The sequence below is a fragment of the Gymnogyps californianus genome, chromosome Z, assembly GCF_018139145.2.
Source record: "Gymnogyps californianus isolate 813 chromosome Z, ASM1813914v2, whole genome shotgun sequence".
Taxonomy (NCBI): domain Eukaryota; kingdom Metazoa; phylum Chordata; class Aves; order Accipitriformes; family Cathartidae; genus Gymnogyps; species Gymnogyps californianus.
Window position 1 is genome coordinate 30318114 of NC_059500.1, and position 16549 is coordinate 30334662.

Sequence of the window (16549 nt, forward strand, 5' to 3'; positions counted from 1 at the left end):
CACAAATTTTTACAAGTCATGATTACCAAGCATAGAGGGAAGACCAAGCTGAACAGTGCCCGCTCCTGAGGCTTTCAAAAGGTATGCGGCATAAGGCTAATATTGAGTGAAGACCTTCAGAGCACTACACTATAAAACAGCTTCTGCATGATGCTTGCACAATCTTATCTACAGTGTCCAATGATTATCTGTCTACTGCATCTGTTGGAAGGAGCATTAAAAACCACTGACAAAAGACTCTTCACCAATGCCAGAGACATTATCCCAGGGATGCAGGGAAGTCTCTCAAGCTTGCATTTCCCAGGATTTCCAGGTGGGACTCCTAAGGCTCTCAGCCAGCATTGAATAAAGATGTTCCTTGCTCTTCTGGTCTAGGGAAAGCTACCCTGATGGGAACAAGACGGTGAACTACCATCTAAAGCTAAGGACATAAACAGAAGAGCAGCAGCAGGCAATGCACACAAAACCCCACACAGACAGAGACTACTGAGTGTAGAAAAAATATCAGCCTTTTGTGCTGGACTAAGTGCAAGGTCAGTACATTGATTGAATGTTCACCACTTGCCTCCCTCTCCCATGAGGAAGTATTGGGGTGGAGATCTGTGAACTTAGGACTTGTATCACAAGTGATTAGACAACGCTAACCCTTAGCTGAAGGAGCCTGGCCTTTGGCCAGGACATTCAGACCAATACTACCAGTCCTAGAGAAGTGGGATTTTTAATGTCTATGGTTATTATTAACTGTATGACCAGAGCAGATGGGAGTTCTAGCAAGAAGGATCTACATGCAGGACCAAGTGCATCCTTATTGTCCTTGGTATAGTCTGGCCAGATGAGTTAGGCAGTGAAATCCCTCCTCAGCCACACAAGGTTGTGCCTCCAGGTTCGTAGGAGGGTAGTGGTGATTCTGGGAGAATACACCACGGAGTTATACATGCCCCAGGAATCTGCCTTGTTCTTGGAGGAACTGCGGGAACATATTCCCATCAGGACTGCATGCAGGCCCTCATCAAAGGATCTCGTGAGTTAATAAACAGATGGGAGTTAGCTCATATCCATTTCTCTCCACTGACTGCACGAAATGCGAAAGACGAGGTAGCATAGGGCAGGCAGCTACGAGTGTATTCTGATCTGATTTACACTTCTCTTGTTATTCCATTGAGTTCAACATAAAAGCATCTAGGGTACGTCTAGAGGCAGACACACTTCAGTCTGCTGTTTGAGCTGGCTGATGAGAACCAGTCTATTATTCCTCGTTTTAAATGCATCTATAGGTCCTAAGTCATAATCTCTGTCCTGCACAAACTTTCCACTAACAAGAGAAAAGAAAAAGCTGTTTACGAATGAAAAGGACTGTTGTTTTGTCCTCAGAAGGTCCTTTAGTGCTGGCAGAAAGGCTAAGACTGTGCAACAGCAGGAGGAACCCCGCAAGGATATTGTCCTTCACATGCCAGTGAACCTCCTCCCAGCAAGGACACTGCAAGTCCTGAGATCAGATGCTACGATACATGTTGTGTTAGACCAGTTTTCCCTGGGCTATGGTAACTGAGGCAATCTATGCATTTAAGTTCCTACTTCAGCCTTTAAATTTCTTATGGTCACACTCCCTTCATGCTTCTTTTTTATGTAACGTTGGAACTTGCACCAATCAAGCTATCTTTTATATCTTGAGAACAGGCTTTACTTCCAAAGATTAAGTTGTTGACACAAGAGTTTTGAGCAGTTTCCAGAACACAATGATCAGATCCTGTTTTTACAGGGTTGATGCGAAAGATTAAAAACTGGTTTTATTGGGTAGCACAAAAGATGGTAAAAAATGCAATATATACACAATTAGACAATATAAAACACTCCTTTGAAAGGTTTTTCCCTAGCATTCATTTTAACAAACACAGTTGCAAAACTGTTACATAGCCTCAGAAGCTGTTGCTTGAAGAGCAAAGTGGCTGGACTTGACCCTAAGAAACTGGATTTTATTTGCATCTACAACATGTTAAGCTCTGCCCTTGCAGATAAAATTTCTGCTTTTTTGTGCCTTCAATAAGCAATACAATAATGTATGAAATTTTACCTTGAAACTTTAAAGAAAACAGCACTTTTACTTTGCTTTTGAACAAGACAAAAAAAGTAAGCATGACAAAACCATACAAACCACTACAAAGAGGCAGCTGCAAGCCTCATGTCTGTCACCGCTGAGAAGAAGAAATCCTGGGCCAGCAGAACTCGCAGCCTAAAATCTGCTAAAAGATGCTAACTTGCCCTAAAGGAAATCACTTGCCATAGGGACAGACTTCAATACAGTGAAAGAGTAAGTGAATCACCATTCTCTGTTCTGCACCTTCGCAAAAGCCAAACGTTCCACCAGGACTCATCAGCTCTGCATCATTTGCCTCATATATGCCATTACTGACCTTACTTGTGTGAGGTGTAATTTAAGTTTGTCTGCTAAATAAAGCAGGGCAGTGATTTTTGATCTTCTATTTTTCACAATTTGCACACCTATACATTTTCTACTACATCCCTGTGTAGCAAAATCAATACTCTTCACGATAGCTATGCTTCATTTTTTTTGAAACACCTGTAACTAGTGCATGGTCCTTGGTTTGATAGAGACTGCTATATTCTGATTGCCGGTGTGGGAAAATTTTAAAGCAGAAGGCTACTCAAATAGGACATCCTATCAGGGTAAACGGTCCTCTCAAGCTCCTGTATCTTCCCCTGCTTCAGACGCACTGAAATCTCTCAAGGACCTATACTTGAATATTTCTAAAAGTCATTTTTCCTGTGGTTTCACCCCATACCGGCAAAACAGTATGTCTTAACTGCTAGATTTTATTTAATTGCGTATTCTGATTCTTCACTGAGAGGCAGTTATAACAGCTTTGAAATGTATTTTTACTATCTCCATCCAAGTAGAACTTCTCACTAACTTTTTTGAAACTGAGAAAGTTATCAATTAAGTAGGCTCCAATGGCCCTTTTCTGTTCTGCACAAGCCTTTACGGGCAAGGAATTGGCAGATTAGGATGTGACAAGTGTTCCTTATTCAAACTTCAGTGAGGCAAGAAATATTTCATCTGAATTCTGCGACAAAATGAATCTTTAAAGGCTAACTTTCAGCATAAGCACATGAACAAGTAACCAGAAGGTAAGGAGATACAAGGCCTCTTCTCATATATACTGACTTTTTGTATGTTTCTTTTCTGTGCTGTAAAAGTGAGGCCATTTGAGGTAGTTTAGCTCTCTCCTACTGTGCAAACTTGTTTTTTTTGTCTGAGACCTGAATGTTTCATCAAATATGCAGTCTTTGTTGCTATGTTGGTGAGGTGGCTGATGTCAGCAAAGAGAACAGTAGGGGATTTGTTTGTGCGACAAAGTTGCTCTTCTTATGGAAAACACCCCAGCTGTTTTCACTGGCATTATCCTTCCCTCTACAAGCATTGTAAAGGCATAGTTCAAACTGTGCCAGTTGTGAAAAGGGGAGAGTAAAAAAAACACCCCTGCAATTTCAGGGAACTTTGCTGTTACATAAAGTGTGTGGCAGCTGCAAGGACAGCCAAGGGTGTTCTGCAGCCTATGGTCTGGGGCTATCACACGCTTGTGCACATGCTTTGCAAAGCACAGAAGCTCAAACTGTTCTTGGTTCATTTCCTAACTGGTTGTCAGTAGCAGCCCTGTTTGTTACATTCAAGAGTGTGCTCTCCTATAATATGAAAACACAAAAGGCTCTAACTAGCATTTCAGCTTTCTCCTGGCCACCCAAAGCCAAACCTCACGTCACTTACAGTCTGACAGGGGAGGCATGCTGGGGAGAGACATTAGCTGTAAGGGCTGTAGAAGGCCAGGCCAGGTGACAGAAATGGAGAGAAAGAGGAGGTTTCAGGGTTAGAGCCTCCACCACAAAGAGGCAGTGGCTGATGGCCACAGTGCCAACAGGTGACTTGGGCAAAAGCAGAAAGCAGAAAAGGCAGGGAAGTTTGGAGGCTAGAGCTTCCTGTGCCTTCTTCCCCTCTGAGGATGAGCTGCTACCCATTGCTCTGCCTGTGTGAGGGGAATAGCTCTGGCATCCAAATAGCAGCCACAAATGCAGGGAGAGCTGGGTGGAAACCCCTCTGTGAGAGGGTGAACCACCTCATACACCTGAAGACATAGCAAGTGCTCTGAAATAACCCACTGGAACATGTGTTACTAACCAGCGGGGAAGTAGAGATTCTTCACTTCATGCTTTGGATGTGTCTGATTGCTGTGCACTTTTCCATCAAACCATTATGTCAAGACAGTCTGGCAGCTGAGGCAGGCAGTTCACTCCCAGGCACGTTCTCCTTGTGCCTCTGCTGCCATCCTCACTCATACAGTGAAGCAATGGTCCTGTTCCTGCTGCAGTTTGTGACCTCTATAAATCTTTGCTTGTCCTGGCCATTAGCTCAGTATAAAATAGGGAATAATAAATATTTATTTCCATAATTCCTAGTTACAAAGCTGAATCCCAGTTCTACAGCAGCCTCTTACAATTGTACCAGTTGGGTTGTCAGTTGTGGCTGTTTGATAACGATGTCTTTTGAGCTCTGAAGAGTTAATATGCGCAGTTGCTTCTAACTTGCATTCCTAACTTGCTTCATCAGGTCCTTTCGATACTCCCTCCTCAGCTTGGGAGGAGTTTATTTTTGTAGGGAGTTGTCATTTGCAGGGAGCATACACCACTCAGTCACCAAGTGAGGCGCCACTCTTCAGAGTCACTTGAAAGCTTCAACATACTCCACAGGAAGAGAGGACAGGCCTGCCTTGCCCCAGTAGTCAATGGCACGCACTCTGTAAAAGCCGGAGACTGAGCTTCCTGCAAATGAAAAGGTTAGAAATGGTCACTGTGAAAGGCTGACACCTGTGGTGCTTGGAGGATGTGGAGCAGACACTACTCCTATCAAATGCAGGTTTGTGGAATGGGCTGGGGAAGTGGTGAAATCAGTTCTGCACCCTATGTAAGTGTGTCTGTGCCTGTCTAACTAAAAATTATTATAAATTCCTCATGGCCAAGTACTGGCTCTTTTTCTTTGTTGCACCAAGGACTTCCTCTCTCCTCATTAGGATTTGCAAGTACAGCTACGACTGTGGCTGTGACATCTTCTGCAACCCACAACTAGTAATTTCCTTTTTTCTGACTTACTTTTCTCCCTGAATTGTGCCTTTGGAACAGGTTATGTGGGGACAGGATCAATAAAGAAGCAGAACAAGAAGCATGCAGGCTGACTGAAAACCCTCTGATCAACTCAAGAAGCAGCACCACTTGCTCCAAAGGTATGTGAGTTGTTCTGTGGCTCTGCTGGTTTTCATCCTTGATCCAGTTCGAAGAACACAGCCTTCACTAACAGAGTCTTTAACCTCATAAGCAATATAAATGTTTTTTTCTCATCTATTTACTTGATTTTTATGTGTGCTTTAGTACTTAATTTTTTTTTTCCAAAAGAAAAAGAATGCTAGAAATAATCAGTGAGAAGGAAGTACCTAGCAATAAAGGCTGCTGAGAAGTGAGATTTTTTCAAGCAGTCTTTTCTTTTTTGTTTTTGAAACAAACGATTAAATCTGGTAGGTTCCCCAGATGTGCAGCACTAGATGATAATGAATCCTAATTTCAGAGATTTGCCTTAGCCATGATTTACAGTCTTTGCTTACCTGTGTGGCCTTTACATTGCAATAATAGCTCTGAACATTATTATGCACCCACTGCTGATGCTAAGCCTTTCTCAGGCTAAGAGGAGCCTGTGTTTCTGGCAAAAATCTCTCTGAATTGCTCTTTATTAGTATCACTTTGAGGCAAGTTCTGTCTGTGCTTCAGACAGCTCTGATCAGTGCTTATTAGTAATATTTGTTGGACTGTTACATTGTGGCTTAGACCACATTCGGTTAAAAAAGCCAAAAAACCAACAAAAAAATACCCAAAGAAAACATCACTACCTGCCTTCAGAGTTTTTCATCTGGGTATGTTTCTATGGCATCCAGGCTGTACTTGAGGAGAAATGACCACAGGCTCTGGGAGAAGCTTTGTGTTTTGACAAAGATGAAACTCGCTGCCCTCTAATGTGAAACATCTAAAACTTAGGCAGCTAGTCAGGGCTAAAGAGAAAGCTCTAGGAAACAGCAGAGAGGGGTCTCTCCTTGGCTAGGTGTTCAGATAGCCAGGACAAACTGTCCTACAGGAGGACCTCTCCTGTTCTTACGAGGGAGCACCTCAGTAGCTTAAGATTGCCAAGTCATAAAAGGGTATGGGAACAGGGACAGGTGACCACAATGAGAGCAGAATTGCGACCTTCCCCTGGAGCAGCTCAGAACACAATAAACGCAAGACAACCAACCCCTCCATGAAAGGTGGACGTCACCTCCCACTTATTTGTGTGTTGATGCCATAGCCTTAGGCAGTCTAACACCTCAAGACTCAGTGGTACAAAGCAAGTGTTACCAAGCAGTTTGCTCCTACTGCCCTAACCCAAGAGCATTATACAAATTTAGGCAAAGGCATGGCCAATACCTGTGGGACTGAGCCCAAACCTCAGACTTGCCTTGCTGTGAGTCTACTAGAAGAGCACAACACCAAGCTCTGGTCATGTGGAGCAATTTTTTTTGTTCTCGTTTTCGTATGCTTCTACACCAGCCACAAACAGAGACAAAAGTGCTGCTTTGCCTCTCAGGGAGCTTGCCAGGCCTGCATCTGGGCAACTTTGGCTTCTGTGACAAGGAATTTACTCATGGGAATACTACTAATAATGTCCTCATGACTATTTGTCAATTAGTGCTTGTCCTTGAGAATAAGGCTTTCACTGAGAACGTGGTCCTAAAGGAAGGGATGTGCTCTTATTTGTGATGGGAGTGTATGTCACTAGCAAGCTACATACCTTCAGTAGTTACTAAATGATGTTTCACACATTCATGAGTGGCACTATTAACATGACAGATTACATAATATGCGTATTCTTGCCTTACCTGAACTGTAGACCCAGAGAGTGAATATTGTGTCTTTGGCATTAATCCGCTGGTATGCTTTTCCATCTGGTGAGAACTCCACTTCAAACGTCTTTATACATCTAGAAAAGAAAACCAGACAGCTCCGTAAACAGAACTGATAATGCAGTGAGCAATCAAATCCTAATCTCAGGGCCATTTCAACAAAGAAGGCCAAAAATAGGAAATATTAGCTGACTCATTCCTACCAAATGTAGGATGGCATGCATTGTCAGGATTAGGAAGAACCACGGATCCAACAGCCCACAGAAGAACACTCAGACTGACTTGCTATACCGGGTACTTGCAGCATCACAAACTGTTAGGCATCTTTACTCCCAAACCAGGGTTATCAAGGCTGAAGAGTCTAGGGAGACTGGCTTGAAAAGCAGCTGAGTCAGTGCTTCCAGAGGGAGTCTGGATGTACACTGGATTGCCTCTGACAGTTCACCTACAGAGGGCTTCCAGTCTAGTACAACTTGCTGGAACAAGGAACTGGAGCTTTTCTCTTCCAGCTCATACCCCTTAGAGGGATGTGCAAGATCCCACCTAGGCACCTGCTGCTAATATAACTTTTACCATGGATCTTCCTGTCTGCTATGCTGAAGGCAAGTCCCTCAAAAATGCCATTGGATGCTGCTGAGCAACAGGCAGATTCCCTTGCTCAGATCACAAATTAGTCAGGGTTGCTCTCCATATTTACTGCATGCAGGTCCTACAGTTCATTTTGTCAGACAAATGCATTGTAGCATCTCTCAAGGAGCAAGTGGTCATTAATTTGTGAACTCATTTCACTTTGTAGGACTGGTGGCAACTTAGGGTGTAATGTGCTGGTAACTCAATTATACCCATTTTATTCTAAAAGCTACTTACTTTGAATTTACACAGCCATCATCCCACAACACAATGACCTGCCCCTTTGTGAGAGGGATCAAACGAACACCAGTCACCTGTCCAAAGACACATGCTCATGTAAGAAAACTGTACAAACCAATCAGCCAGGTCAGATTTCTGTGTTCATCCTTCCTTACTAATTATTTGCTTTGATTCTTTCCATTGAGATGGTGGGAAAAAACAGAATTCCTGGTTCTGTGGCTTTGTAGCCTATGTCTCCAAGCTGTCAACCTTGCAGGGGACCTTCAGAGGCTCTGGGCACCGCTATGAACATGGATGGGACTGAATGAGCAGATACAGATGTCTAATCTACAACAGCCATGATTCCATTTTATTTTTAGCTATCAATTATTAACTGGAGAGCTGTTGTCAAGCCTGGTAGCACATGATGTGATTTTTAAAAAGATACTGCACTTTCCATTATTATTTTCTCACCATGGATAAACTTGCATTTATCTCAGTGATGGCTCTTATCACTTGCTGTGGAATGCTTTATCTTGAATTATGCCTTGGAGAGCCTTCTCATCAAAGGAGAGAAGAAATAGGCCCAAATGCTAGTCCAGCTCTTCTTAGTGAGACTTAAAGCAGGAAGGAGTTTCTAATTTGGTGAATCTGACAGTAGAATACAACACATACTTGATTAGGAACAGATCTGGGTCTTGCACAGATGTGGATAAGAAAGACTGAGGGAATGGGAAGGTCTTGCTTCAGTGTCAGGATGCCACCTTCAGGAAGTGGGAATGGGCCTGTTACCACTGGGTCCTGTGGAGCCAAAGAGAAGTGTTGTGAATAATCATTCATTACAGCACCTAAAGGCCAACTGTTACATCAGTGTAAAGTGACTGTAAAGTGACTGTAAAGTGACAGACTTCGGGAGTGTAAATTTCCAATAGAGTTGGTGCTGATAAGTGGCTTACAGCCATCAAAGTTTTCAAGCTGGGAGACTTTTCTATCATCTCGCCTGTTTTCCAGCTCTTCAGGAAACAGAAGGTTTGTCCATCTCACAAACTGGGTTGATCACAAATGCCCTTTAGGCACAATCTGTCACGGATGCCTTTCAGCCTGGTGGTCTTTACAAACCACACCCCTGTCTCTTAGCTATGGATTCCCAGTGTGCAGTGAAAGCTATTGCCAGCTACAACAGCCATTCAGCTGGTCTCTGAGGATGAGGTTTCACCAGATGGCCAAGAGTATCTAAAACCTTGCTGCTGCCCTGTTGAAGGAAGATCTGATGGCTCCTACAGTATCTCACAGGCCTTAGCAATAGTGGGTTATGGTGAGCGGGAAGAGAACACATAGCACTGTACACCAAAGTCAGAAAGCAATTACTGTCTATGGGCCCCGAAGGGGATAAAAGTGGCCTCCTTTACTTTAACTCGTGGGTCTGAACGTGTAGGGGAACTATGAGAGAGGGAGCTAAAGTGACAGGCTGCTCACATATTCTCACATACAGTAAGTAATCTGGGCATGGCTTTTCTCAGTAGGGAAGAATCCTCAGAGAGGACTTACTCCTCAGTCCCCTCTGGAGTGCATTCAGAACTGGTGAGGATGAGGGGAGACTGCAGGCAAGTGTCTTCTGAAGTTGCACTAGGTAGTTTCCACCTCAGGAAGCTGTTTGTGTTCTGTTATTGAGGGGGGTTCATTTCAACTCTCTAATGCAGCAATTTGGCCCTTCTGTAATATATACAGGCGCATGTGACTTACTTGGGGAGACAGAACAGAAAGGGTGTCAAAGCTCACTGAAGTTTCAGAGAGAAGGTGGAACTTGTTCTGGAGCAACTCTGCCTCCCTAGTTAAGGTTAGGCCAGTAGCAAAGAAGTTGGTCATCTACACTTAGTCTCTTGTATAACATAAATGCAAAGGTATCAGTTGTGTATCAGCTACATTTCTCTTCGTGACTGCAAGTGCATTTTCATACGTATACGAGATGTGCGTGACTCTGGGCTACGGAAATTTTGACTACCTGAGCTGATTTCTTGTCTCTTTAGCTGTAGTTAACCAATTCACAAGCACTTTACCCATACAACACTTCAAGCAAACACATGGTCATACCTCAGCATCCCTTATTTGCTGGAACTGTTCTGGGGAAGGAAAGTCAGGGCTTCCTAGCTTTTTCCACTTCAGGTAAGGATTGGTTTGGTTGTTATCCAGGTAATATGTCACATACACCAGCTCTTTAGGAACACAAATGAAAGAGAGTAAACTCTTTACTTGGATTTAAAGATTAACAAGAATAAATTTATCAGAAGGTGTTTAAGTCTACCTTCTCAAAAGTGATTTTGGCACTTCGGAGCCTGGCTTCCACTGGAAAGTCATGAGGCTAGCACTCTTACAAGGCTCTACAATTTATATTTGCCAAGTTTAAATTTCAAGCTATTACTTCCATAACCAGAATTGAAACCCTGTTATTTTTTGCACAGGTGCTGCATACATTTGTTGGACAACTGCATCAGCTGTGTAATCATGTGGTCATGTTGGCTGTCTTGGAGTCATCCCAGTCATCCTTGGCAATATCCAGCCAAGGACACTGAGATTAATAGCTTTCCAAAAAGGAAGCACTTGTAGCTGCCATTAAAGGCACAGCCAAAGTGCAAGCATTAGGAAAGAACTTCTCCTAACAGAGCACCATCATATCTCAGAAAATCTGGGAGTGCCCAAAAGATGAGAGAGAAAGTTAGCAAATGAAACTCACTCTTGCAACGAAAGGCAACTCAGCAGAAGTGTTTCAGCAGATGTTCTATCCTAAAGACCAATTATGTGAGCTGCCTACATGATGTTTGTTTACCTCTATGTTTGGGGAAGTGGGTGGCGTTCACTGTGACAGTGCTGATGTTGGATGAAGTCCTGTTATCCTCACTTGAATACATCAGTAGAGTAGCTTGCCAACAGTCTGAAGGTTGCATCTCACTTGGGGTGTGCACAGATGCCAGGACACCAATTGTGCTGTTTTGAGTGCTTTCGCCTTCACTGCTGTTCACTTCTGCAAAAATCTGCTTTTCTCCTTTAAAAAATGTGACAACTCTGTAAGCATCACTGCTAGTCAGTCCTGTATCAACTTCTGATACAGGAAGAGTTAAAAGATGGGAATCTATAGGTTGAACTACGTTCTAGCTTATTTTACCAGGTATAGCATTCAGTCAGGCTTATTTTACAACAGCGGAGCATGCACATACTACAGCAGTTCTTATGCTTAGCAGTTCAGCTAGCAACATCTAAGCATGTCACAGTGAATTAGGATCATCCTTTAGTATGCTGCATGGGTCTTCCAGCTGTGGGGATTTCTTAAAGACATTTGCAGCCTGATGTGATGGTACAAGAGGGAAGTACCAGTCAACAAAAAAGGAATGGTTGGCATACAGAGGGTATAAACAAAGCAGCAAATTAAATCAAATGGATAACAGACTGTCAGGAACACCTCCTGAGCTATTAATTTCTCAGAGGAAATGAAGTTTCATTTTCTTAACACAGCTGGTAAACAGAGGGTAGGAGAAATCCTGGTTTTATCAATGGTGAGATGGCTGGAATAATCTCTCTTAGGCAGGAAGCTTCTAGGTAGAAGAGGTTATTGATGTGCTCTTTAATCAGTGGTTACTATACCTAGCAGTGCCAGCAAGCCCATGACAGTCAGCACTGGTTTCCGCACCATCTGGACATGCGGTGGCTTTGTATTGTTCATCTGAAAACGTGCTGTCAGAGTCCGCTGTGTGAAGTAATGGGGGTAGTAGCTCAAGAAGGCATTGTCATTACTCAGCAGTGTGTAGTTGATGGTGTTATTTGCTTTGGAAATGAGCAGGTTTTGATGCTGGATGATTACCTGCAAAGTCAGAGAGAAGATGGAACTTCACCCTGGAGAAAATCCAACAAACACACAATGTCTGTATTTTTTAAAAATCTCTACAGCTTCTTGAAAAGAGCTGTCACTCTGCCATTTAGAAAAGTCTGAAGAACTAAATTGTTCTTCACAACTCTTGGAGAAACTATTCTTCAGATGATACATTAATCACTGGAAAATTTGAAGTATCCACACAGTTTTGCCAGTAAAAAGTCTCTGAATAACTATTACTAGTACTCTGCATAAATTCTGAATATATTTCCTTGGCTGCTGCAGTACAAATGATGCTCCTCTGTCTTGAATATTAAATTAGTAATCTGGATTTACCATCTGAATTAAATCTAAATGGTTCTCCAATTCTGGAGCTACTTTGTACCCATTACATGAGTGTCTGGGAGCTGGTTCTGGATTCTGTTCCTCAATGAGTCATTTTACCCACTTGGTGCTAACATGGAATTAGTTCTCCCAGTATTTCACCGGTTGCTGTGCTACTTTCCTGCAAAATGTCAGAGCTCCCAAGCTCTCTGTTTACCAGATTGTGCCTAAGTATCAGAATCAAACAGAACTTCAGAAGGCTGATAACTGAAAAGGTCTCGTAATTGTGTCCCTGAAGGAACACAGGGCTCCAGCTCCTATCCACCCAAGTGTTAATTTTCTGTTGGATGTGTCTTTTTTCCTCCCTTCACATCACCATGTCATTATAAACACTGTTGTTTGCTCTCACAAACTCCCTGTAATGCAGTCAGTGACTTGTTGCTTTGGAGAAGACTGCTTCTGTATGCAGCCTAAAGGAGCTGGGAGCCTTTGTCTCCACAGGAGCAGCTGGTAAGATGTATCTTTTTTTGTGGGTGACATACATGCTCCCAGGTTTGGGAATTACTACTTTGCGCAGGAGCGCTTGGACTCTGGATGCTGTATAAGGTAGTGGCTCACAAAGCAACAGGCTTGCCAGGGGAACTATTGCTATGCAGGGGCAAGAGCCGAGCTTGTTCTGGGGCCAGGCTACAATTCCTGCAGGGGCAGGACTGAGCATTCTCTTATCCCTCTGCTTTTCTGATCAACAGCAGTAATTACTAGCAGTAATTAATAAGACCACGTGTACAGTCATTATCGAAAATCAAAGAATGGGCTTATGCTGAGAGCTCAAGGGACTTCTTAATTATACCTGATGTCTCTTGATGAGATAAACTTATAAAGGAGCTGTGAAATAATGTCTCACATAAGTGAGCTGATAGCCAGCAGTAGTGAGATGATAGCAGTAGTATTACATGGAGAGAGGATGTGTGGGTATAGTCTTACCAGGTGGACCTAACTAGGGGACTGCATACAATATCTGACACATTCTCCAACACATGGAAGGCTAATTCTCAGTTGTCTTTTTTTTTGAAGGGAAGATCAAGAAAACTAATACAAACTAAATAAAGCTACTGAAAACATACTGTTCAGGGAAACCCCAGCTGTATCAATAGGGAGCTCTCCTTTTGTTGGATCTATTATTCTGAGTAGCTTCTTAAAAATTGACTGTAAGTCTACTTTTGCAACTGCATTAACACATCAGGAGACCCTACTGTGACAAGACTGTCAATGAACTGAGTTACCTTTACAACCATAGCTGCATAGGTCACATCAGCTCGCCACAGTTGTGGAGTGGACCATCCAACCATTGGATCTGCTTCATCGTTGTATATGGCAACAGAAGCAAAATTTGGAAACAGCTTCTGAATTTGTTCAACTGCTTCTACTTCTTGTTGCAAGATGTAGAGAGAACTCCCACCTCCCTGCAACAATATTTCATATCTGCTTAGTGAAAGTGAGCAAACACACAGACATAACATACAGACATAAACGTATTCGGAAAACATGTTCCTGGAGTCCCTGAGGAGCTGTGGGCCAGACAGTATTAGTATTTTTACCTAATCCATTACAGCACGTGCTGTTTGCATGAGCTCCTCCTAGAATATAAAATGGAAAAGAGGCAGAGGAGTTGTTTCCCCCTGGGAATTAAGCAAAGGCAAATTTGCTTTGAGTTGAAGTCTTGCAACTGAACATCTTCAAAGTTTCGTTAGAATAAGTAGCCATGCTTCCTCCTACAGGCTGGACACTCATCTGGAAATCAACTTCATAAATCAGAATAAAATGTAACTTGGATTGAACTGATTAAAAAAATAGCCTTAAACTGAAATCTTGGACTGACCTTCTTATGGAGAGAGATGTAGTCCAGCCTTACACCAGTCTCCCCTGTGAAGAAGTTGGTTCCATTGTAGCAATGACACAGAAGACTCCAGCATATGGGTGACTTGGGTAAGGGGTGGAAGGAATCCCCAGGCCCTCCAAATTTTAGTAGAGGACTGGCTGCTCTTAATCCTTCTGAGCAAGCATCATAATAGTTGAGAAACCCTGAAGTCCAAGCAGATGCATACATCAAAGATGATAACTCAAAATAGAATCTTGATCTAAAACTACAGGGAGATGTTATAACTCTATTATTGCATTTATTGGCAGGACCTCACAAACTGGGGCTACTCTTTCCTATGCACTGACAACACAAGAAGACATCAAAACCTCAGCTGCATTCACAAGGTTCTTCCAAAGGTCTTGTGAGGACAGGTTCCCAAAGCATGCATCTGTCAGTGAACATTTTTCCTCTTACTCCACCCTTCAGCCCCTTGCCCCCAGTAACCTCACTTTACATCCAAATAATGAACTCCATCTTCTTAGTGTAACTCCTGTTCTGTTTTCCCTGTTCTACTATCCCTGTATTTATACTGATGTCCAAGCAGGGAACAAAGTGTAGTCAGTAAAATGACCTTAGCAAAACAGACTAGGTATACCTTTCACATTCCTTATCTCTCCTATATCTATGTTATTTCTTTGCCAGCATCTCTCCTTTCTCACTGTCACCCCTCCACCCACCCCACCCAGCCGACTCACTTTACTACACTAGTAAGTGCTCCAAAACATGCTTACCTTTCACTGTCATAGACACATTGTCAAAGTCGTGGTGGTCTGGTTCATTCCACGTTTCAAAATTCCATTTAGCAACATGCTCCAATCCGTACCTATCTGTAGGAGAGGCCTCATTTATCAGTGAGCTGTGTATTCAGACAATCCTATCAATTAGTCACTGATCCAGACAATCTTATCAATTGGGGCTGCAGGTGAGGTTCAACATCCAGAGCTACAACAGGGTATAAGTATTACCTATTTTTAATAATGAGGGAAATGTGATTTTGGTAGTTTCAAAATGATCTCTCATTTTCGATGAAATGCAGCAATATTTGAAAAAGATGAAAGGTAAGAGGGAGGTGATGTGAATTACAGCCTTGTGGTTAGGGCACTCACCTAGCCTTAATGCAGGTTGAGGCTTCTGTCTCATTAGAGATATCTGAAGCTGGCATGCTGGAAGTATTCAGGTTATCATGTCCTAGTGCAAGCCGGTAGTTTACAACCGCAACAACATAAGGAAGTTAAAAGTCAGTCCTCAGAGGCAGGCCAAATGTGCTACCCAGAACACACTACTCATTCAGGATGTTGGTCATGGATCAGCAAAAAAAGGGGCTATTATCCCATTGCCTGTTCTGGCATGGGTTTTTTCCTGTTCTGTGCTGAAATCCAGAGTCATGAAATTGATCACAATACACAGAACTTTTTAAGGTAGTTAGAAGGGATTACAATAGAATAAATAACAGGGCTTTTTTTCTTCTTCTTCTTTTTTTTTTTCGGAACTTACCTATGTATCTGCTGGCCAGAAGTGTAATTAAGTTTCTCCATCTTACTACCTGTTCTTTATCTTCAAAATCTAAAAAATATCCTGACGGATTCCCCATCAATTCAAATCCTAAAAAAGACACAAAACATTGGTCTCCTTTTTTTGTGAATGCTATCTCCTTTTGATTAACAAAGGGATTATTGCATTACCTGAAACAAACTTGTTAATGAAGAAGCATCATTAAATAGGCTTTCTTTCCTGTTTCTACATGTCCCCACCAGGAATATTTCAGATTTGAGGTTGCTCACACTTGTTACTTGTCAATGACTATAGTAATCAATACTAATACTTACCATCATAAACTCAGGGATCAGAGGGAACTTTAAAAAGTAGATGTTTGCAGAAATTCAAGGGAAGCTACACCTTGAGTATCTGCTTCTCTGGCCCTTTTAGGTACATGTTAATGGGCGCAAAGCTTTCTCCTCTTCAAGAGATCTCATTTCCGAATTCATACATCTCGAACTGTTGTTGAAAGCAATGTAAAACCATTTGTGTTGTCTTAATTGCCGTAATAGTGTTTTGCTCACACTGTTTACATTTACATAGACATAAAGTAAAGGCAAGTAGGAAAAGAATGAATTTTTATCAAAATTAGCTTTGGCAAAGCTCTCTATGAATTTTCTGGTGATTGCACAATATGGGCAAACAGATGTAGCAAGTTGTGGAGGCAGGGAGCTGCCCTTACCTGGAATTAGCTTATTTTCCCACAGGCGATCCATAAGGTTATCCAAGGCAGTAAAATTGTAGTGATTTTTCCCATTCATCACTCTGAATAATACAGGTAATAAAAAGCACAAATGTAAATATTATAGCAAAGGTGGCACTTGGTTGCAGATAACGGGTCAGATGGCTGCCTTCTTTTGGCTCTCAAAATTTACATGCAACCAGGGTTCTTGGAACTGTACACAAACTTCCTTCCTCTAAAGTAACGTGTATTCACCATAAGCGAGTCATGTTTCTTGTCCAATCCATGCCCTTCTCCTATTCCAGCAGCAGCAACAGGAGCAATATAATGAATTTGCTTGCTGGATTTTGAGTTTTTAACAGAATATTAAGACTTCTAAC

At 42.4% G+C, this 16549-nt stretch overlaps 1 protein-coding gene across 3 annotated transcripts; it reads right to left on the reverse strand.

The window, feature by feature from the left end:
• Positions 1-1763: 1763 nt before the first annotated feature.
• Positions 1764-16261, reverse strand: IDUA (alpha-L-iduronidase). Of its 3 annotated transcripts, none has more exons than XM_050913683.1 (12): positions 16170-16261; positions 15446-15553; positions 14683-14778; positions 13910-14112; positions 13314-13493; positions 11481-11697; positions 10669-10884; positions 9936-10057; positions 8520-8645; positions 7863-7939; positions 6972-7072; positions 1764-4833 (listed from the first exon to the last, which is right to left on the reverse strand). In XM_050913683.1, exons 1-12 carry the CDS (start codon positions 16246-16248, stop codon positions 4733-4735), a joined length of 1626 nt encoding a protein of 541 aa, XP_050769640.1. In that variant the 5' UTR covers positions 16249-16261; the 3' UTR covers positions 1764-4732. The 3 variants fall into 3 exon arrangements, with proteins under 3 accessions (XP_050769640.1, XP_050769641.1, XP_050769642.1); XM_050913684.1 differs by having other exon boundaries at positions 14683-14774; positions 15442-15553; XM_050913685.1 differs by lacking the exons at positions 1764-4833; positions 7863-7939 and having other exon boundaries at positions 6990-7072.
• Positions 16262-16549: the final 288 nt, after the last annotated feature.